General features: G+C 48.4%; 1 protein-coding gene across 2 annotated transcripts in view; it reads right to left on the bottom strand.

Moving 5' to 3' along the window:
- The window catches only part of TBX15 (T-box transcription factor 15), a 192,203-nt gene extending 172,842 nt beyond the window's left edge, over positions 1–19,361 (bottom strand). Inside the window, exon 1 of one of the 2 annotated variants that reach the window (XM_059720335.1) lies at positions 18,992–19,361. In XM_059720335.1, the coding sequence (XP_059576318.1) occupies positions 18,992–19,193 (202 nt within the window). In that variant the 5' untranslated portion in view covers positions 19,194–19,361. The remainder of the gene's footprint in view (positions 1–18,991) is intronic. The other variant, XM_014594441.3, reaches the window with a different exon arrangement.
- Positions 19,362–23,974: the final 4,613 nt, after the last annotated feature.

Below are 23,974 nucleotides of genomic sequence, written 5' to 3'. Positions count from 1 at the left end.
GAGGGGGTGGCTGAGGCATGAGGGTGCCTTGGCATAGAGGCTTCCTGCTAGACCTGTGCTGAAGCACAATCATGTCTCAGTCAGTCCCTCTGCAGCACATGGAGCCCTGTCAGAGCACCCCTGGGCTGGCTCCATATGCAGTGAAGCAGCTGACTGGAGCACAAGGGTGCTTCCTAAAGCACCCTCATGCCTTAGCCACCCCCTCTGCAGCATGCGGAGCCTCATCAGAGCAGCCCTGGGCTGGCAGGCTGACTCTCCAGGTCCCCTGCCAGCCCAGGCTACTCCAACAGGGATCCACATGCTGGGCATGAAAAAACTCCAAAGCAATATGCTCTGGAGTTTTTTGCTCCCAAGTACACATTCAAATGGCACACCCAGGAGCAAAAAACTCCAGAGTAGTAAACTTCAGAGTTTATTCATGTGCATTAATCACACATGTAGAAGCACCCAGTAACACCACAATAACAGCCCCTTTTCAAACTGCATATCCAAATACCTGCATGACCTAGACTGCAAACATGAGTGCTGTCATTATCTACAAATTAATTAAATGACAAGGTCTTTAGAGCTGTTTTAGTTTGCTGCCCTGCAGCAACCAAAGAGAAAAGATGTGACATGAGATGTGGCATATAGTGATTTCATCCTTATGGCCTATGCTGTAAAATTCCTGTTCTTATGGAAAATGAACAAACACAGATGAAGTTTAGTTCAAATTACACAGATTATTTCTATGTAAATGTGTTTCAAGCTTATTCCTTATTTCTTAGTGTTCCCTTTGGGTCAGATCCTCTGCTGCTATGAAGCAGTACAGCTTCACTGAGGCCAAAGGAGCTGCTCTACACTCACTGAAAATTTAGGCTTTTCTTTCATTTGCTTTTATGTTCATCTTTCTCATTTCTTGGTTTCTTTCTCAGCAGTGTGAAATGATAGCATGCCATTGCTAACAAGGACTTTTAGAGTCTGACCCACTTAGCTCAGTGGGAGTAACAAGTAAAAAAGTTTTAGGATCATAAACATGATTGACATAAACATAATGCTGCCCTGATCCTGTCCCATGCAGGAATGGTAGCCCCTTCCGAGGGCATGAAGCCTGCCAAGTTTCAAGGAGGTAGGTGCAGAGGGTTCAGGGAAACTGCACCCCAAAGTCTTGAAAGCAAAACTCATGTCACATGTATGTGTTAAGCCACAGTGGGGTCAAAACTGCAGGGATGGTACCCCCTGTGGAGGCCACAAAGCCTGCCAGCTGTTAAGGAGATGGGTGCGGGGGGGGGGGCAGTTCTGGGGCCCTGCACCCCTAGCTGCTGACAGGCAAAACTCATGACATGGGTGTCTGTGCAACTGCTGCCTCTCATCAGGCAGCAGGACTGAAGATTTCCCATCACTTGCCACCACAGACCTGGGGGTAACAACTGACCACAGTATGAATATGAGCCAGCAGTGCGATGCTGTAGCCAGCAGGGCCAACAATACCCTAGCATGCATCAATTGAGGCATCTCCAGCAAAACCAACAAAACCATTGCAAAGAAATGATTCTCCTGCTCTACTCAGCTCTACTCGGCATTGGTGAGACCGCAGCTAGAGTACTGCATCCAGTTCTGGGCTCCACACTTTAACAAGGATGTGGTAAAGCTTGAGAAAATCCAGAGAAGGGCTACCCATATGATCAGAGACTTGCACGGCAAGCCATATGAGGAAAGGCTGAGGGACCTGGGACTCTTCAGCCTGAAAAAGAGAAGGCTGAGAGGGGACTTGGTAGAAGCTTACCGCTACATCAGAAGCGTACATCCAGGTCTCAGTGAACAACTCTTCACCAGGGCACCCTTGGGAAAAACTAGGAGTAATGGTCACAAACTCCTAGAAGATTGTTTCAGGCTCATTTCAGACTCAACATTAGGAAAAACTACTTCACAACTAGGGTGTCCAGACTGTGGAATAAGCTCCCTCCAAAGGTGGTGCGATCACCTACCCTGGAAATCTTCAAGAGGGGACTAGACAGTCACCTTGCTGGGGTCACCTGACACCCAGTTGTCTTTCCTGCTTGGCTCAGGGGGCTGGTTTTGCTGGAGATGCATCAGTTGGTGCATACCAGGGTATTGTTGGCCCTGCTGGCTACAGCATCGCACTGCCGGCTCATGTTCATACTGTGGTCTGTACCTATCTCCTTGAAACTTGGCAGACTTTGTGGCCTCAACAGGGGCTACCATCCCTGCAGTTTTGACCCCACTGTGGCTTAACACATACACGTGACATGAGTTTTGCTTTCAAGACTTTGGGGTGCAGTTTCCCTGAACCCTCTGCACCTACCTCCTTGAAACTTGGCAGGCTTCATGCCCCCAGAAGGGGCTACAGTTTCTGCAAGTCTCATCCAAATCAGGCCAGAAATGACAAATTTATAAGCTGTTTTGACTTTCCCCATTATATCCTATGGGCAAAACGTTGAAACATCACTGTTTCAACCCTGTTTCGATGGAACGGAATGGAACATCTGTTTCAAATCAAAACAAAATTCAAAATGGAACACTGTTCCATCAAAACGTCGAAACAAAACACTGCTGTTTCACCCAGCTCTATTATTTAGCAGTATTATTCAGCTGCTGCACAGTTAGTGTCTGGTATAGATGCACCTACTGACTATGAAGCTGTATAAATAAAACATACTAAAATGTGCCAGAAGGCAGTGCTGGCAGCCGCCTTGCTGTGAATTCATTCCACCTTCCATATGTGGTGAGATACTATCCAACACAAGGACCCAATCTTGCTTGTATCAACTTTATGGGCTATTCTTATAGTCAGTGCAGGGCTGGGCTCAAAGTCAGCACAACTGTACCATTAATAATTTACTGTGGGTACATAATACTATGACTAGTAGTTTAGTTTCTGTTTAGATTTTAATTGAGCCCCCATACATTTCTTCTGTTGGCTCTATGGTATTGATTTGTATTGTTGCATTCTCTTTACATCTAAGTGCTTGTCTGCCAGAGGACAGGAGAAAGAGGACAAACATTTTATCTATAAAAGTACAATACAGAGCCAGATCCTGCATTCTTTGCATCTCCCAAACTCCCATGGCACAAAAGAAATCTGGTTCAAGTCAATGAGTAATACCATCTTCTCCTTTATTCATGGAAGGATGTGGCTGCTGTTGTGTATGATGATTCAGAATTGTTCAGACAAGGCTGAAAGGCTGAAGTGTGCATATGCGCATCTGTGTGTGTGTATTCTGTGTAAAATGTTTTCCCAATGTTCCACATGAGCCAATAGGCATTAAAAACCATTACTATAGGATTTAAATAAATCTTATGTGGTAACCAGGGTATAAAGAAAGGTTTCCATAGCAGGGACAACTTCACTTGAAGGATCTAGCTATTTATGTTAAATCAATTAAAAATGCTGCAACAAGTTAATCCTCTAATAATTGTTATAGGAAAAATATTAACATACACCAAGTGGATTTAAATATTTTTTTCTGGATTAGAAAATGATTGGGGGAGAGGGAAGGGGCCAGGCAGAGAATGTCCTCATAAAAATGTTCCAAAAACAACTTATAAAAAACAATTGAAAAGGATATTATTATATCATTCACATGCCTGATGATTTAAATGTCATTGCCCTCACAAATCACAGGGACATAAATAAAGTGATGACCATGAAATACAGGGGTATTTAATGCTTTCTTTTTTATTTTAAAATATTTTGACTTTATACATCTGTTATTAAGAGTTATAGCTGCCCTTTAGGAGGTGCTTTTCATGTGAGAAGCTTAATGTATTTTATGTTGTCAATGATACAGTATTATCATCTCCCATTTTATAGATTGGAAAACAAAGCCACAAAAAACTGTCCATCTCACAAGTGCAGCAGCACACAGAACTACTAGACCCTGAAAATCTGGCATTAGTAACTGCTTAAAGTCACAAAACGAATAGCAGAGCCTGGAACAGATGACAGGTCTCCTGATTCAAATTCCCTTGCTCTCATGATTAAGAAGTTGCCATATCCCTTAAAACGGTGCTTTCCAACGTGTAGAGCATAAATCCTTAGATAAAGGGTAATAAAGATGAGATGGGGGTAGGAGACTTTGCAACTATTTCTCAAAGTCTTAGCTTTTGTTAAAAAATGTCATACTCTTACTGTTCTGGTTGCAAAGAGTGTACTTCAGACCTTAGTTTGCAGAGTCTGGAACAATAGCTTTGGGTTGTGAATAACTCTCTATTCATATCAGTGGGCACTAACACGGGGCTAATGATGGTCCTCTGAATGCTGTTATTGCTCATCAAATATTGTAGGAAAGGAGGGTAAATTTCACTTTATGAAAATCAATACCAATTCTTTCCACTATGGGATGGAGCATCCCTGTGAGGGTGATGGTATGAAAGAACAGCTGGGAGCCAAAAGCGCAGAAGATGGATACATCAGAATAGAAAGACACATGGCTGGGCTACAGACAGAGGTGCAATTGGTTTCATTTTCCTGAACTTGGCTCACATTTCAAAAACTATAAAAGCAATATTAGAATAGCGTTGATAATAGTGGAATAGAACGCTCTCCCCAGCTACACTGAGTTCATACTGTACCTCTCTTCTAAAAATAAAAAGGGTTTGAAACATGCCTTTGGATATAAAAAAGTAAGGACAGTTTCACTATCTGTACCATACTTTTTTCTATTATCAAAATGTTTTTTAAGGGTCAATAAGAATTCGGAGAGTGGGGAAAAATGCAAAAACAGGCCTTCAGAGTGTAAAATGCTAGTACAATCTTTCAATGCATTGCTCTCTAGCTGCTTTTCCCACATGTGTTAAAGATCAAAGTACTGACATTTTTCCCTGTGCTGTGCAAATGGCACTCAGAATCAAATAGCTGAACTATTGTGTAGGAAAAGAGGACTGGGACCTGGAAACAATGATTGCTTGTCTCCTTCATACATTTCCAGCAATCAAAATCCAAAAAAATAGGGGAGAGCAGACCCCCTTCCCTTCTTTTTGGCTCAGATAGATACTCGGAAATAAAACAACCTTTACACCAAATACTTTTCAATCCCCAAATTATTCTGACTTTGTTATTTTGGGCCTCTCCCTGTTATGCTCACCAGCCTTGTCAGTAGTAGGTCTTACAGTGGGGGTTCCCAGTGTTGACCTTGCTAGTTCAGCACATGCTAAAGACAGTCTCTGTCTTGTCCAGACCAGACTATTTAAATGTTAGCATGTACTAATGTCACACTTTAAATCTTGTTCTAGACCAGGTGTAACATTTTCTAAAGCATCTACGTGATTTAGGAACCTAGGTTTCAACTTCCAAAAGGACTTGAGCACATAGGAATTGTACATTTTACCAAACGTATTATCCAGCCAATAGTCTTGTTGCCCAAAATGGGACTATCTACCTGAATGAGGATGGGTTTATCTCCCTGTTAGCCTGTATCACCACAAAAGACGCACAGTAGCACTGCCAGGTATCAAGGTTGTAGCCATATTGGTTTAGAGGCAAAAAAGTATCAAGACTTGTGGTAGAGGTGATATCTTTTATTAGAACAATTAGATTTGGAGGAGGGAGGGGCGGGATTGCAAAAAAGCTTGCAATTAAATATTTATTTTTGTATTTTTTAATTTTTTTTGCAAAATGTAGTTGGTCTAATAAAAGATATCACCTCTACCACGCTCTAACATTGGCATCTCTGAGACTCTCCTGGGCTCCATAATCAGAAATACTGAATATGCAAAGAGAAATTGTGAAGCAGGTGAAATAAACTTCAAAGCTGCCCCAAAAAAGATAAACAGTTTGGCCTTAAAAAGGTAAGAAAATGTTAAAATTGAAAAATAATCCAATTCTCCTTCTTGCCCCCCAACTCAAATACATATCAAATCATACTTCCTGTCCCCTGCCACAGGGAGTTTTGTGTAAAGTGTTGCTCTCAACATGAAAAATCACACATCTCTGAAATTTCTGTTTTTGCTAGAGCTGTAAGTAGCCTCTAAGATTTCTGCAACTGAGGGGTCACAGAAAATTATTTGAATCTATGTTCCCCATGTGATTCCTTTGTGCCTCTGACAGCACTTCAGACAGAAAAAGTTTCAGTTTCCCTTGCACAGTTTGGTCCTGATCTTCCAAAAACTTCTGCATGCCAGGAGCAATTTCAGTGGAACTAGTCATGGCAGGAAAGCCAGGGACATGTTGGAGTGTTTGCAGAATTGGGCCTTATTATGAAATCAGGGAAGCTGGCTAACAAAAATATAAACAGGAACAGGGGAGCAAAAAAAGCTCTTACAAAAAATATTTAATGTGGTTTTAAATGCAAGCCATGTTATTTAAAGAAGATTCTGTTAGAAACTAGAAGATTTGAAAATTAGTTTAAACAAGTTCAAATTGACAGTGTTCCTTTAGAAACTGAGGTCGTGATGCAACTCAACATTAAACTAGAGTGTTTGGATAGGCTTTTACTTGACCAGGTGTCTTTTATTCAACTAGGGTGTCACAGCACCTTGTGGTGCCTTGAAATCCTTCAGGAGTACCACGGAGTGCCATTCAAAGGTATCAAAAGAATCACTGTTTGGTGTGCAAATGTGATTCACAAAATAAACCCAGAGATTTCAAATATGAATCTGCAGCATTAAAAACATTCTGACTTATTGTAGTCTTTCTGAGTTCTTTGCAAGGAAAGTACTGTTCTATTATTTTTCTGTAGTCAAAAACATGAAAACTAAGAGCTGGCATTTTATGAGGGATGCCCTGAGTATATTAAGGGGTGCCTCAAATCTAAAGTGATTGAGAACCATTGTAGTAGACTATTATTTTGTTTTGCTAAAAGACTCAATGGCTGAAGGTCCGGATTTCTTTCCCTCCCGGCTATTTGCTCCCATGTTATTCAACAACTTTCCATCAATCTTTTCTCTCAGCTTCACTCAGTGGATGCAAATACTGCAGGAATTTTTTCTGCTCTGCTTCAGTTTAGTAGAGTGATAATCTCAGGCAAGCGCTCGCAATCTGTCTTTCATTAAAAAGTTTTTTGCACTTCTGTTTAACACTAGGGATTTTTTGAATTGCCCTTTTTAGAGGGACCCCCCCCCCCATTGCCTTGGGGGAAGGTCTGGCTGTCAGAGAAACAAATCTATAAGATAAATGGAAAATGAGGAGCTGCAGAGGGGCTCTAAGCAAAGATTTGGACGATTTTCCTCACATCTCATGACTTTTAAACAGGCACCTTTTAAAAACCTCATGAGCATCAGATACCTAGTGTAGATGCAGTCAAATGGAGGAACAGATCAATGTTCCTACCTTTAAAAATCTAAAGTAATTCTCTCCGACCCATGCCCCCAAGCAGGTGTCTGAATTCCACAGTGATTTTAGTTATCCACCTTTAAACCTCCTGGAAACCTCTTGCTGCCAGGACACTTGTATCTCCATCTACCAGTCCTACCACAGTTAATATGCAGTATCTATCCACATAACAGCCTACAGGAATTGAAAATGAGTAGGGATGGGTGATGTCATAGCCTAGATTGCATCACTTACTCAAAGTAAATTGTACACAAATATTATAAAAAGGTCCTAAAGATCATTACATGAGAAAAGAGCCTTAACTGGCTGATATTGTAGAGTTATCACTGCTGAGCTGACAAGAACAAAGGGTGTGGCTTCCATGTAAAGCAAATCCCAGTTGTCACTGTTCACTCAGAACAAGGGATGGAAGAAAGCTGTTGGAGGCTAATGGTTCAGTCTTGCAAGCTGCTGAGCACTTTGGCCTACCACAGTAATTTATTTAAATGCATGCTTAATTTAAGCATGGGAATACTCCTATTAACTGCAGTGTTAAGAATATATTTAGGTACTCTAGAATGGCCAGAGTGCTGAGCAGTGTCCAGAATCTATCCCTGAATTTGTCTAAAGGAATATGCTGTACAGATGCAAAAGAAACCATAATTTTTAAGGTGAAAGATTTTCTTGCTTCCTCATAAAACTGTAACTGTCATTTCTCTTTTACCACATCTTGGCATTTAGTTGGAGAAATAAAGCTGTGGTAGCTCTGATCTGTGCAAAAAATTTCCTTAAGAGACTAAATCTCTGTCTTCTTTTGCCTGTGTGTCCCTTATTAAATCAGGAAACATTTGGATCTGATGATCCTGAAAGTGGACTCCCTTGTTTTTTAATCTGACTTCAAATGTTGTACTGATCAGTTTCAAAGTGTAACATAGACAGAAAGGTTTGACATGCCTCTGTGACCTAAGCTTTCTTGCATCAACAGTGCTCTGCATACGAGCAGACAAAAAGCCCTTTTTTCCTATTAATTTATGTGTGGCAAACTTTACTTTAACGATTTCTTCTGGTATGTCAGATAAAGTATGAAGCCGTTTTCAGAATAAAAAGGTAGGCTTAATCTAAAATAAACTGAAACAATGTGGGACTTGCATTCTATTTCACTGTAACTGTAATTTCACTATTTTCCCACTCTCTTTAAGCAGTTTCCACAGCATTAAGCTTTTCTGTCCCTGTGTCCTCTATTAGACTAATAATTATAACAGTGTCTTCTTACTGATCATTAAGTGCCACCAACTTGCGACTAGAGAGAAACAGACTTGCCATGTTTCTGATTCAAGACCATTTAGTCTCTTTTCAGAAGAGGTCAGGAAGGAAGCTAGGATTATTGAACTGAAAAAAACGAAGGGTTGATGTCATTTCTAAAACCCATTCACAGAGATTACAATTTAACATGTGTTGAAAGGAATCCATCAAATATAAACAGGAAAAAGAGTAAACAGCCTGTTTTATGCTCCTTTTTGTACCAATTTGTACCCTGGTGCCTACAGATCTCAGGTTATATTTCTTTTCTCCATTGTCATCATCCACATTTCATTTCAGAATAAAGCCTGCCCTTGAAGACAAGAAGGACTAGGAGAACCAGAACTACATATATACACATGGTCAAATTAGCCGATGTTTAATAAAAGTTATGATATACCTGTCTATTAATAGCTGTGAACAAAATGTTTGGAGATGTTTCCTTTGGCACCTCCAAACCAATAATGATGGATACTGGAGAGGGTAATGAATAATATATCCAGTTTCATGCTCTCTGTCTGTCACTGGTAAAGACAGGATACTGGGCTGGAAGGACCACTGGTCTGAATTAGTATGGTACTTAGGTTCTCAGAAAAATGGCTAATCAACTCCACCTCTGGTGCTGTTGTTGTCATACTGCCTACATGCCCTAATCGAAGACCCAACTACTACTAGGCAGTGCATAAACAGAGAATACAAAAAAGTTCCCTTGACAAAACAGCTTACAATCCAAGCATAATAAACATCCCCAAATGTTAATGACAAAAGAATCTATTGTCTTATGATTAAAGTTGGTTATTTGTCATGGTGAAAGAAAAAATTGAGAAAAAAACATGAGCCTGTTGAGTCATAGCAGCAAACAACAACTCCAGCAATCAACAGCAAGCCAATGGAGCCCCAGCCTAGCTGCTATTGCTGAATACCTCCTCAGAGGAAGACTTAATTCTGATGAAAGCAGAGATGGGACTACCAGCACCCAAATCCTCTTTGAGGTGGATTAGTTTCGTGAAAGGTCATGCTTATATCAGGTCATTTGCTGTTGTGTCCTCTATGTATTTTATTTAGCCTGTGTTCATGTTCTGAAGTGACTTACCCTTTAAATTACCATGAATAACACCCCCACACTTTTTCCTGCTAATCAGTCAATAGGCCTAAACCACCTCAGCAGAGTAACCACAGCACAACTGGTTCTTCACTTTAGGAAATAGTGGGCAGGTCTACACAATATGCTAGGTGGCCACAGTGACAAACTACGTTGCGGTAGCTCATTGCTATGGTGATGTAGCATTGGCAGGCATGAAGCATGACATGGAAACTGCTGCACAGCAGCTGCTAATAAGAGCCGTGCACCATCAGGACTGCGCAGTAAGGCCAGTTACTGTGCAGTCATGTAGTGTCCAGTAAGGACTGTGCAAAACTGGGCTGCACAGTAAAGCTGGTTTACTATGCAGCTTAAGCAAGTACTAAATGACTGCATAGTAACAACTGTGCAGTCCGGTGCATATATAGATACACCCAGAATAGAGGATGTTCTTACAAATATATCCTATAATTGTATTTTCCTAAAGTCATCAACACCATTTTCTACAACATTTCTGTTACTACACATTATCACAACCTCTCCCCAGCAACTCATTCTGAGCATTTTTCTGAGTCTGGGAGTAAACAAAATTATTGTTCAAGGATCAATCTGTGGAGTCTCTGAGAGGGTAATGTAACCTCTGCCACCCAGTCAAAATGTGACAAGCGCAGGCCTGACAGAACTATAATGGTACAGTCTTGTGCAGGTAGCAGACGGCTGCTGTGAAATGAATGCATCTGAGGTGCCGTGGGGCAGAGGGAGACTGCTGGAGCTGCTTGGTGGTGATAGTAGACATTTTTACTTGCTCCAAGGAGTCTGGTACAGGAAACCCAAAAATCCTAACAAAATTAATATTTTATGTTTTAAAATTTTAGTGTAAAATAAAAACCATTAGGCATTCTGGGTCATGTGCTGTATTATGTGTTCCCAAGATTTTCCACACCCCTTAAACACACAGATTCATAGCTTTCCAGGTGCAATCCACCTTCATACTTCAAAAACACCAGCTCTGAAAGCCCTGTTGTCCTGTATGAAGTATGAATGGGGAAACTACTTCCTAACACTGGCTGTCTGACTAGAATAGCTGAGGTCTCAAGATGACTGTCTAAGTGAGTAGATATGAACTTAGGTGGAGTTTTGGGTGGTTGGCATCACTGACAATCAGGCCACAGAAGCTGAAAGTTAAAAGGTCAGCACCAACTCAGAAATGTAAGAAATGGGCAGCACCTTGCAGGATCAGGCCCTAATATAGAAACTAACAAGTAAAACAAGGTTTCCTTGCAACTTTAGGTTTATCCTATTCTGCAACTTGATAGAGAATACAATTTGATTATTTAATTTCAGGTTTTTAAATGTTACTTAAGAAGAGTATAAAGGAACAATTTCAAATTAAATGTATACATTTGCTAGAGGAAATGTTACCTATTTATAGTGGTTTCATTCTCAATTATCCCACAGAGATTTACTATAGTTAAGGCAGTGACATCCAGTAGAATCCCTGGGCTAGAACCAGCTCTCACAGGAGCCAGAAAGCCTGCTGCTGTTAAGATCTATGAGAGCATGAGCAGGTCCTGGTCATTTTATTTCCTACACTTCTCTAACCCTAACTCTAACTCTAATTAAGTTATACAAGTAACGAGGGCAAGCTAAAACAGAAACAATATATAATGCATATCCAACCTATATGTGAAGCTCAAAGATGCGGAGACAAAAAGACATCATTAGAAATATTTGGACGCCAAGTTATACAATACATGGGTTGTAAAAGCCATGGTGATAACAAACTGAAACACCTTGATATGTAACAATTAATATCTCTAATCTTATCAAAGGGTCTCTGAGTGGGACTGAGAAACATCCAACCTTGTCAAACTGGCTCTGAAGGACAATGTGCATCTATGAGAGAAAAACATTTTCATAAGAGTTAAGTGTAATGTTATTCTAGACATCCCTGTCTAAGAACAGTCCAAACAATATTAGTTTTACTTCTTAAATTGATTCATTGCTGGATTTAAATTAAAATACAGGATTCACGGTACCAGTTTGAATGTAGCGCCCCAGAGGCTGGATGAGGTACTACTGAACTCATATACTGAGCAGGGAGGCTTCAACCCAAGAACACATCCACAGACAGATGCAAGCAAAAGGTATAATTCCTGTTGTTTCCTTGCCAGTCAGTAAGTGACACTTTAGAAATTGTAAAGGGAGGTAACACTATTTTTTCCCAAGCTTCCTGGTGTGGAAATCACTGAAGATGTCTGTTTGGAAAATGTACAGATGTTTTCTAGATGCTTATCTTGGAAGGTAGGGATTCTGCAGAGTAGTGTGGGAATAGAGACAAACTGGAGATCAACATGAAATTAAACCCTAGGAAGAATTAATTCCAAGATGGATTCAAACAGAACAGGAGGAGAAAAATCTGACAGGGATGCCAGGGGCAAGGGAGAGCCTGGAAAAGGCTTGCTGAGCCAAGCAAAATGAAGGCTGAGATATGACTGCTATCTATAAATACTTCAGGATGGGTAAATGACATGGAGCAAAAAGAATTGTATCAGCTAAAGGAAAACACTAGCAGAAGAACAAATGGTTGCAAACTGGCCATGAATAAATATAGCCTGAAAATTAGAAAAAGTTTCTAACCATCAGAGGGATGAGGCTATAGAACAATGTGGGAGGTTGATTAGTTTCTAAAAGGATTGTACCATGCGGCTGCTTGCAATAGAAAGGGACTGGATTTGACAACTCAGGAGAAAGAGTGGATTAGACATATTTCTATAGGCACATTATATATTCTGTTCCCACTTAAAATGTAGTAACTTGATTTTTGTGGGCTTTGTTTTTGTTTTGCCAGGGAGTGGTGGGGGTGGGAGGGGTTGACAAATAGTATATTTTCTGAAAAACAGAGTTCTATAAGGACCAAAACTGTTTGTAAAGGCAGGCTGAATCTGGCAAACAGCTTTGCTGGAGAAATGGTAGGGGGAAAGATTTTGCAAGTGTCAAAATACTTCATTGTGATATTTCCCAAATGGAAATTTAATTTCAGAAATTCCCAAATGTTTCATTCAGATGTTCTGAAAGTGAACATTTTTACCATGTTTTTGCAATGCCATTTTATTTTTTTCATTTTAAAATTGATTTCAATGTAAAAAAGTTTTAAGAAGAAAAAATATTTTTTAAATGGTTAAATAATTCCACCATCCCCCCTCCCCAAAAGTGAAACATTTAGTTTTGGATCCAACAGAACATTTCAAATTAACTGAAACAATGTTTTTTGTTTAATTGGAAAAAAAAAATAATCTGTTTTCGTTCAAGCCAAACTCATTTTTTTCCCCTTCAGTTTTCAGTTTGGCCACGGAACTGAGAAATGCGCTCTTTTCCCAGCTCTACCCAGGCAGACCCCTCCCACCCAGCATTCTTTTGAACTGGTAATGGTTGGCCTGAGGCATTTTCTGGGTCTGGACTCCCTCTGGCAGCTGTAATTTTACATCTACAAATATCAAATCTTAAATTTTACACTGTCCCAAAAGCTTTCTGCATAAAATCCTTTCACAATCTTCACAATATCATCAAATCATCAGCTCTTCTTAGCACACACTACATGAAGTTGACCACCTAACAAATGCTTTTGTTGGTTTTTTGATTTCCTAGTAGCTCATTATTTTCTAGATTTGCCACCTATTCAGTTAAAAGATTCTGCTTGGTATGAACACTGCTGTGAAATTTAACTGGACCTTGCTTTTCTGATCATGTGACAGTATTAAAATCTTTTCTCCAGTGAGATTTCAATTTAATTTTACAACAGCACTCTACTCTTCTTTAACCATTTTCATAAAAGTGCTTTGCAACCATCCCTGCAAGGAGAAGATGATAAGGTTGCACTTATACGGTGTATGGAAATCTTTGGATGGAAAATGCTTCTGTGATAGGAGAGGATAGTTTCATTGTCTGTGTTTTCAGATGGTGAAATCAAGACTTGAAGGCTTTGTCTGCATTACCCTTTTTATTTCAAAACGCCTCAATGTTGTTAACCAGTTTGATGGAAGCATAACTAGTAGCAGCACAGATAGGCAGAGAGAAGGTACTAGATAATGAAAACCTTTAAAATGTTGTGCCACGCAAACAGCAGTTCTCTGCACCAGGGCTTCAATCACTGTCTTTCCTGACAGAGCTGTACTGTTTTTAGCTAAAGTGAAAAGTTTTTTAGAGGAAAGAAGAAAAAGACATTATCATAGGCATATCAACAAAAAGATTAGGCGAAAGCTGGGAATTACCCCCCACTGTCTGACTGGCAAAGTCTTTTTCCACTGTATTTTTGCTACCTAGTTTTAAATGGAGCCTCCTTCCCAGCACCAAAAAAAAAGCAAAAACAAAACAGTATTATTAAAAAATTGTGAGAGTTTGCCTCTCAAAATTCCACCTTTTCATCACTTGGCATTTATATACCCAGCCCTTCTAAGAAATTACAGTTATCATTGAGGTTTGTCTATTTTAGAAAAATACCACCAATGTCACAAAAATTGATCTAGTAACAACAGGTCAAACTCCTAATATACACTGAAGCAGTTTAAATTGCACATACAGAAATACAGCTTGCAACATAAACTGGTTTGAGAGCTATTTAAACTAGTTTTAATACATCACTCTCACAAGTTTGAACTAGGATCATTAGGTTGATTTTAAACAGATTTATTTAAACTAGTGTAAGTTTTGAAACATAGACCAGGCAGCAGAGATAAATTTAAGAATTACCTTGGTCCTTGAGGGCTCCTGTCTGCAAGCTGATTCATGCAAGAAATCTGTTGCTTTCAATAGGAAGACAAGACTTCTGTGAATGTAGATTACTCACATAAAATAAAAATGTTAGGATCAGGCCCTAAAACAATAGAAATGTTCTTTCCTGAAAGTACCAGGCTTGAAAAACCCTTTTCAGCTTTTCCTTCCTTAAAAAAAAAAAAAAAAAAAGTCTTCTGTAAAGACAGATTAGATAGGGCAGGACACCTCTGCCTGACAGAGAGACTAGCTAAGCAGACATTTGATATAAAAGCTCAGCCCCAAGCGAGAGGAGGGATAAGTGATCGATGGTTTATAAGGAATTATTTGACTCTTGCCTGTAAGAGAAACCCTTTGGAGTTTCCTTGAGATCTCAAACACAGAGAGGAATGTCTCCTGAATTCCCACCTTTTTCCACTCACTGAAGATGGAGTGATCTTGAATGAAAATGCTAGAAGTGAGTATAAAAGCAAGGCAGACATTGCTGGAAATCCTGTCTCTTTTTGAAGACTCTTCTGTCTTAGAAACAATTTCCAGATTTGCTTGTATGGTTCCATTGCCTGCAACCCTATTTCAGTCTGTGTAATTTGCCTCTCTGTAGGAAAAGTTTAGCAGGCCTAACTGCAGGAGATCGCCAATTCAATAAGGTACATATTTCTGCAGGCATCAATCCCCCCCACCCTTCTCCTTCAAAATTCAGAGGTCAAAGGTGGGTGAACTTGACCAACACAAATCCACTTGGAGCTCCCAAACAGCCCTCCTGGTTCCCATCTGGACAGCTCCATCACTTTCCTCTGCTGCAACAATGCTGGTGTCCACACTGTGGGCAAAGCACAGGAGAAGCACGTACATTCTGGATGTCTGTTTTTCAAAGTGTTCTTGAATTATCAGTTGCACTAATTTCAGCCCTTCCCAGCATCAGCCACTTTTGCACAAACACATTTAACCCTACCATACTTCACTCACCCTCAGTGTGACTCAGGGAACTAACAAAGGAAAGCACAGAGACTATTTTCCCGGTTTCACAAATAGTTACACTGAAGACCAGTGATGTGACTTGTCCAGAGGTCTATGCCTGGTAACTGGTGGAGCTTGGAAGGAAAGGTCCCAACTGCTTGTTTCATGCCCTGTTCACTACATTGTGCTGTACCCAACAGCCTCCAACAAAAGCCAAGCCTGAGCAATCACATCTGGAACCACAGTCTGCAGCTTGAGTTTATGCAGAGTCTATGCACAACTGTACAGTATATGTAGTTATGTATAGAACATACACTCGCAAATACTCCATACATACACTCTGTGTGCACACTCCCAAATCTGGATATGTATATATGCATTCTATATGCATTCATAACATCTAATGCATGGTAAAGGGGTGGCTCTGATAAACTGAAGAAGTTGATGATAGACTGCATTTACTGTTTCAGGACCTGCACTTGCCTTGGACTTTTAATTCCTTTACCTGCTTCTTTCCCACAGAAATGTTTCCACTAAGATTATATCCAAGATCTAAGCTTGTGATCTGAGCAGCTTTAGCCAGCTGCCACTTGGAGCTGCTCTTGTTTTTGATATTCTTGCAACCTCATGTCCACAACGCAGGGATTTTTTCTGCAAACCTGAATACCCCTCCTGTGGGTCAGTACCTCATGTATTCTGCCCTGGACCAGTAGCAGGTTTAAGATTGAGGTCTCCTGAATCCTCGGGGCGGATATGAAAACATTATACCTTCAGAAAGGAGAATGGGATCCCACCTTTATCAATGCTGTAAAACTGCTGTCTCCAATCTGCGCAGGCTAAGACCCGAGAATGACCATGTTTTCTTGAACCTTTTAGTTGCTTTGGGAATCTGTCTAAAACGCATGTAATACATTTTCTCCCTCCAGGGCCCCGCAATGAGAAAGTTACCAGATTTTAAGAAAGGAACAGTACTGCACGAAATCCAGCGCTGGTTTGAGAGGTGAAACCCTCACAACAACAACAACAACGTTTGAACGACTTTTTCGTAGTATACCGAAACAGCGCGGGCTGGTACAACAGAAAGGTGTTAGATGAAGTTGTTTAACAAGATCCGCACAGCTGCCTGCGTGCGAGGAGGAAGGCAGTCCTACACGTCCAGGACTTCGTTTGAGTCTGCGCCACGCTGTTGTCTCCGCGCAGCCCCGGCACCTGAGCGGACACGCGGCAGCCCGGAGCCCAGAGGCGAGCACTCAATCTCAAGCAGCCCCGCAAAGGTTCACTTACAAGCTCCGGGGGAGCTTGTAAACTGCGAGCTCGGGCCGCGGGCCGAGGCTGCGCCACCCCGCCGGGCCCCGGGCGAGTAACACGCAGGCGAGGCCGCTAAGGCCACGTGGCAAAGCCGCTCCCGCCGCAGCTGCCCCGAGACGCGCTGCCTGCACGGCCTGCGGCTGCAGCCCGCTGCCTCGCTGCCCCCGGCACGGGGCCGGGCCGCTACCCCGGGGACTGCCGGAGACAGCTTTGCCCCGGGGCCTTTGCTAACCAAGGAAGTGCGCGCTCGTGCAGCTGTAGGGGGTCGGTCTGCAGCCGCGAGCTAAGGGCCCGGCCCGGCCCCCATGCGCGGCCGTGGGGAAGCGTGCGTGGGGCGGCTGGAGGTGCTGTGGGGCGGGGGCTGCCTTGCCTGCCTCCAGCCGCCTCGGGCCGGATCGCTGCCTCGCAGCCGCCCGCCCGCCCGGTGGTCAGAGCCCCGGCTCCCTGCCCTTCTTCGGCGAGCCTCGTGAAACACCGTCCGCGACAAGAGCCCCGGCCCAGGATCCCCCACGCACGCGGAGCAGGACTGGGCTTTGCGGCCCCAGGCGCGGCGCGCTCCCGGCCGCCCTGGGCACTGGGCCTGCGCGGCGGCAACGCCGCGGGCTCCGGCTCGGGCCGGACAGGGCCGCGGGCCCCGCTGCAGCTCGCCGAGGGGGAAGACGGCCCGGCGAAGCGCCTCGGCCTCGCAGCCCTCGGCCTGGAAGGGACAGCGCGGGCCGGGCTTTCGCGCCGTGACTGCTGCTCTGGCGCTGGCTCTTGTTTCGCTTTGAAAACGAAATCCGCTGCGAAGAGCCACGGAGACGACCCGCGGCACTGCAGCCGGCCGCGGCGGGGCAGCGGGTGGCGATCCACCTTCTTCGTGCGGCGCGACGCCGCCGTCCCAGCGCGGCCCTTGATAAGGTGGGAGCGGGGCCGCTCGGCAGCTGCTGATCAATTTGCAGGCAGCTGCACGGATCGGGATTTAACGGCGCTCTCGGGCTTTATTTAAAGGCCATCGGCCTCCGCAAGCTTGGGGTGTAAACTGTTCCTGATTTCCTTCCCTCCATGAAAGACACCGGCGCGGCTCCGCCTGCTTCCTCGGCCGGCGCGCGGGACCCTCCCCGGCTCCCTTTTTACTCCTGGAAAAATGGGCCGAGTAACCAACTCCAAGCGCTCGCCCTTGGGCGGCCCGAGCAGCTCGGGGCCTGCTTTTAAAGTATTCGTTTATTATTTTAACCGAGAAGCAACTGGCAGACGTGCGTTGTCTTTCTTTTTCTCCCTTTTGCTTCATTAAGTGTCGCCCTCCTGCCGCCGGGCTGCGGACCATCTCCTTGCCCGCAGCACGTATTCATTAGCTCGGTCGCTTTGGCTTTGCGGGAGGAAAAGTAATCGTGGTTGTTGTCACAGTCCTGCCTACGGCTATTGGTGCCTCTGCCGCTGGCAGGACGCGTCCGCCGCAGGGCCCGCTCCTCGGGCTGCGCACAGGTGAAGGCTCCCCAACTCGCTTCGTTTGCCCCTGGCTTGAGGCCGCCGGGACACGGGTGGCTCGCGCTCCGGCAGCCCCTGCCCGCTCCCTCGCCCCGGCGCCTTTCTCCGGAACCCAGAGAGTTTCACGAGGGTCCTCGGCGCGCTCCCGGCCACGGCGGCTCCCCCGGCCATCGCCTCAGCACGGGGAAAGAGAAACTCAGTGCTAAGGACTTAGCATTAGCTAACTGCCCGCCAGGCACACACGCAAAATGCCCTGGGAACCCCGTACTCCCCGCGAGCAGCCTTCAGCCGGCCCCGGGGCTGGGGAAGGCGCTAGCTGCGGCTCCCTCGCAGCGCCCTTCGCGAGGGCGAGGGCGGCGCCGGCAACACGGAGGTGGGAGAGCAGCGGGGTCCCGCCGCTACCACTGCGCCACGGCCCGGGGAGCTGCCCGCCACTGGGGGCCTGCTGCGTGTGTGCCTCGCAGCTCGCCGGGGAAGGGGAGATGAGCTCAGGCGGGTGAGGCGGGAGCCCCGCTCCGGCGCGCGGCTCCTCTCACCCCAGCGCCCGCGGTAGCCCGAGCGCAGCCGTGTGCCCAGGGCCGATCCCGCTCGCACGGAGGGCAAGAGCCCTTTGCCCCGGCCGGCGCGGGCTCCGCCGGGCTGGGAAACGGGTCCGCCGCCGCCCGGACGGTGGGGACACCGGGGGCCCAGTCAGCCGCTCGGCTCGCAGCCCGCTGGCCGGCCCGAGCGGAGGCACCGCTCGGCCCGCAGGCCCTGGCCCAGCCGCGCAGGCGAGGGGAAGGATCGGGGAGCATGCGGCGGCCTCCCCCGGGCCTCTCCGCAGGCCGCGTGCAGCAGGAGGCCGGCGCGGCACTAACCGGGGTGGAGATCCAGGCACGGCGTCGGGTCTTCATCTTCACCCAGCTGGCCGCTGGGGCTGAGGCTTTCCATGGACAGGTCCAGGCCCTTGTCCTCCCAGTCCCGCAGCTTCCTCTTTTTATTCGTCCCAATCAAGGCTTCCACCGAGAAGGCGTGCGCTCGGGAGCTGAGGGCCACTGCCGACCTTCTCCGCTCGCTCATCTTACCCGCAGCGCAGCCCTCCGCCGGGCGAGCAAGCAGCGGCCGGGGAGCAGCGGCAGAGCAGCTAGCCCTCTCCCCCAGCCCGCGCCAGGAAGGAGCTACATGGGGCGCGCCGCGGCGGGAGCTGTGCGGGGCACGGGCTCAGAGGGGCCCAGGCTGCAGTGCATCTTTTTCCCTCCCCTTTCCTCCTGTCTCTCTGATGGATCCAAACTTCTGGGAAATTCCAGCCCCCCCCCCCCCTCCGAGTTAGGCAGGCTGCGTGCGCCTGTCAAAGGGGGGGGGGGGGAAGCGGCGGTGGCCAATGGGAGGCCGGGAAGGAGAAAGACCCAAAACCCGCGGCCCAATGAGCAGGGGAGGGAGCCGCGGCTCGAGGCAGAGGAGCCCGGCCAGTTGTGCCTCGGAGCACCGGACGGGGTTAACTCTTTGAAGAGCGGAGGCCCTAGGAAACGTGCGCCCATAAAGACAGAGGGGAGCAGCTCCCACATTTGGCCAGTCTCCACGCCCGCCTTTGCTGCGGACTCTCGGTCACTAAGCACCAAACGCTGCATTTTAAAGGACTTTAAAATCTGGGATCGAAAAGTGGGGAATGGGGAGAGTTAGAAAACCCAGCGCATGCCATGTTAATGCCCTGACTGCTGCCGGCCGGGGCAGCGGGGTCCCACTCGAAAAGGTCCTCGCTGCGTCTCGCAAGCGTTACCCCGCCTGGGCAGTCTTTGCTCAGCCCCCTTCGGAGCAATCAGACCGCAAGATCTGGCTGTGACATTTTGCGGGAGTTACAAATATGTTTAAGAAGTCTCCCGTATTTCGAAGATTTTTTATTTGCTTGTGTGAGTGCAGCATCGTTTTGGCCTCGGAGAGAAAACCCGTTGAATGTCAGCTTTAGCTCATGCAGTTGCCTGGAAATTTATTCAAACACTGTACGCGGGGCGGGGGTTCACAGAGCAGCATTTGAGATTCATCCAGTCTGCAGACACGTACAAATGTACATAAAAGCGTTTAACCGTAGGAAGTCTTGCCCTTTCTCTTCTTCCTACGAACTCGATGGCCAGCTAATGCCGCACTGATGCCGCTGTGCGCGTTCGTGTAGAGCGTGGCCGTGCCCACCCGTGCACAATGCACCCGTGTCCACCCGTGTGCCGCGCAGCCCTACACGTACGGCCGCACTTAGACAATATGTGTGCAGCGGTCGTTTGGGCAGCGAGTTCGTAGTAAGAAAGGAAAAAAAAAGAACCTAACTTCTTAAGGAAAAACGCCTTCTACGCTTTCCCTAGTTCATCTGAATAAAAACATCGCGAATGGTGCAGAGGTGGCTAGGACAGTAGGTAGGAGGTCATGGTCGGCCAAACGCAACACAAACCGCTATGCGGTTTTACTTTATTTTATTTGAATGCAGAAGAAAGAACTGAAACAGAACAGCGGACAGGAAACATTCAGAAAAACGCAAACCTACAGGCAAAGCAATAAGTCGATCTGCAGCACTGAATAAATGAGGAGAAACTAAGAGAAAGTGGAATCACACACGGTGCGGGGTTTTGTTTTCTCGAAACCGGTCCTAAAAAATCCTGAAATGGCGGCCCTGGGCGGCTCTCAGACAATGAGCGCAGAGCGTCTGGTCGTGGTTAGGGGAGTTTTAAATAGAGGGAGGCTCGGGCACAAGCAAGGGTTTGGGAGCAGTGTCACGAGCTAGAGGGACACACGCGGATGCCCGGCGTCTCGGGAAACAAACAGACTTCTTCCCGGTCCCTTTTCCTGGCCTAGGTGACGGGCTGCCTGCCTGACAGTGCTTTGGGGTGGCAAAATCAACCATCCTAGCGAGAACTTACGGGGGGGGGGGGTGCGGCTCCCCTAGCTGGAGAGAGGATGAGCGGGACCCGTTTCTCAATCCCCCAGCAGCACCCCATCTATCCCGCCATGATTAGGTTGCTTCCAGGGAGCACATGGGCACACCGCTTGCTCCGAGCTGGCGTTTCCCGCATCCTGCCTAGCTTGGGGATCAGTCCGCTCTGGGAAGTCTGGCTCCAAGGACGCCGGACTAGGGGTGGATTTTAGGAAACTCATTTTTTGTTTTTTAATCACCGGCATCTATACGATTGGGAGGAACACGCCTATTTCCACAGGGCTGCTTGACACTGTTCCCAGGAACTTTCACCCTGAACCTGATGGAAAAGAAATTCCTTGGGGAAAAAAAGCAAACGATTTCCTGTGATCTGAAAGTCTGGGTAATACTTCCCTGGGCGGCGGAGACGCCCAAGCAGGTTTCAGAGGCGTAGGCGAGTAAGTAGGTAGGCTGGCGGAAAAGATTCACTCAAACGCGAGCTATTTTGTGACATTTTGCAGGAGCAAACTGCACTCGAAACGCGGGACGCTTTAAACAAGTTGGGGACTTCTGTGAAATCTGCAATCCGTTTCTCACACTACAGAAGTCTAGTTTCCGCGGTTTACCCGCTCTCGTTCTCCTATCTGGAAGGGCCCTAAGACGGGAGCGATTTCAAACTGACAAAACCCCCAGCAAAACTATAGCTCGCCCCAGACTCGGCCGCGCAGAGACCGGCCAAGCTCGCAAGCGACCGGGACTGAGCGGGGCCCCGCGCCCCGCGCATCCCGGCCGCGCCCGGCGGGGCTGTCCGGGCGCCGTGTCGCAGCCCCGCTACTCCGGTGTTGTCGGGACCCACAGATTGAACGCAAGGTGCCCGTCTCCCGCTCCACCGACTCCCCGACGCTTGACAAAAGCGGCTATCTGCTAGCCCACCCCGATTGCTGCTTCTCGCAGACTCGCAACAAAGGCCGAAGACGGAGAAGTCGAGCGGCGCCGCTGCCCCCAGCACTGCCCGGGCGCAGGTACCGGCGGTGCGGAGCGCGCGCGCTGAGGAACGAACGCTGCTGCCATCCCGAGCACGTTTCCCGTGCGGCCCTAGGCGCTGCCCGTGGGAGCCCCGAAGACCAGCGGCCGCGGCCGAAGCATATCTCGCCCATGTCTCAGCCGGACTTGGCGGGCGACGAAGCCCCGGGGGCTGCCCCGGCCCAGCGGCGCTCTTGCGGACGAGCGGGGGGCTCGCGCGCGGGACCGAGCGCTGCCGCTGCCGGTAAACTCCGGATTTAGACCAGAAGCTGGGGCCAGAGCGTGAGCCCGGGACGCGGAAGAATGAAGGCGGTTTGCGAGCCAAGCCCCGGCCCCCACCGCGGCCTCGGCTCGCAGGAGCAGCTCCCTTTAGATCCCGGCAGCCTCCCTGCAATAAAGCGGCGGCAGCCAGGGTCGCCGGCCGGGCCGCGGGCTCATAAAGGAGCCACTGGCTCCCGCACGCGGGCCAGGAGTGGCTGCGGGCGGAGGCTGCGCGGGGCCCAGGTGCCGAGAGACACTCCGCCTGCCGCCGCCAGGGATATGCGCCCCGCGCCGGGCGGCAACGCCGGCGCTTGCGGTTAACAGCATCAAAATCTCCGTTCGGACTGCAGTGAACCCGCGCCCGGCTCTCGGGCCTTCCAGATGTTTGCAATAAAATGGCAGGTTCTGCCTGTGGGACTCGAAATAAAATTTAACTGCCTTCCCCCTGCAATTATTCTCTTAGCTCGCCCTCCGCACGTCTCTGCTTTCCATCAGGACAGCAACAATCCTATTACGCGCGAGGGCAATAAAACCCCGCGCCACCCGCCTGCTCCCTCCTCGGCCCCCGCTCCCGCCCGCCTTTGTGCTCAGGGCCAAAGGGCGAGGGCGCTGGGGCAGAGGCGGCGCGGCGGGAAGGCACCGCGCACCCACCGGCTCCTCGCGGCTCTGCAGGCCCGGGCCCACGCGCCTTCCGGGGCTCCCCGCTCGCACCTGGACACCTGCCGCCGCGCCCAGCAGCGCTGGAGGCAGGGCAACACGGCCGGCGCGGGGGCGCTCGCTCACGCTACCTGCTGTGGCCCAGGGCGGTGGCGACTGCCAGGTCGCAGCCGGGCGGACACGCGGCGTCCCCCGGCGAGCAGGGCCGGCGGCTCCCGGCGAAGGGGCCGGCCGGGGGAGGAAGGCGTGTGTGCGGGGCCGGCGCCGGCCCGGGCACCCCTCGGGGGCGCTCCTTAGCTGCGACCGCCCGCAGGTGCCTTTGCTTTCCGGGCGGGGCAGGCCGGGCACGAGGCACTGAGGGCACCGCCGCGGCCCGGTGCTCGGGCCCCGGGGCCGGGAGACGTCGAGGCCCGAGGGCGAGCGCTGCGCAGGGCGGGACCCTGGGCGGGGCCGCGAGGGGCAGGAGCGCTCGGGGGCGCTGGGGCTGCGGGAGCAGAGACAAGCCCCAGGCCTGCGGCCTGCTGTGCTCCCCCGGCCGGGACCACGGTCCGACCTCAGCGCCTTGCCGCGACGGGGCGGGCACCGCGGAGCTGCGCTCGGTGCGGGATCACGTGGCGGTCGGCCGCGATGCTGGGGGCTGGGAGCCCCGCGGCCACGTGCCTGGGCGCGGGCACAAAACCCCAGCAGGGACCCGCCGCAAGCGGCCTGTCCCGGCCGGACAGGAACTGGCACCTGATGCTCCCCCGAGCATCCCTGCGAATCTCTGCTGCCCCTGCCCACTGGTCAAGCCCATCTCCAGGCCACAAAACAGGCCCCGCCTTTGCTTCTGGCGCCCGGGCCCTGTCCTGGCTTTCCCGCCGCTGCTGAGGGCCCCGGCAGCCGCTGCCTCCCCACGAGCGAAGCGTAAGGCCCGTGGCGGCGGCCTGTCCGGTAGCCCGGGCATGGCCGGGGGAAGCGGGCAGGCGCTCGGGCTGGCCGGGTCGGGCCGGGGCCAAGGCCAAGGCTAGGCGGCAGAGCGCGCCAG

Source organism: Alligator mississippiensis, chromosome 1 (assembly GCF_030867095.1).
Source record: "Alligator mississippiensis isolate rAllMis1 chromosome 1, rAllMis1, whole genome shotgun sequence".
In the NCBI taxonomy this organism is placed as follows: domain Eukaryota; kingdom Metazoa; phylum Chordata; order Crocodylia; family Alligatoridae; genus Alligator; species Alligator mississippiensis.
The sequence above is the reverse complement of the archived record's forward strand: the minus strand, read 5'-3'. Positions and strand labels throughout refer to the sequence as shown.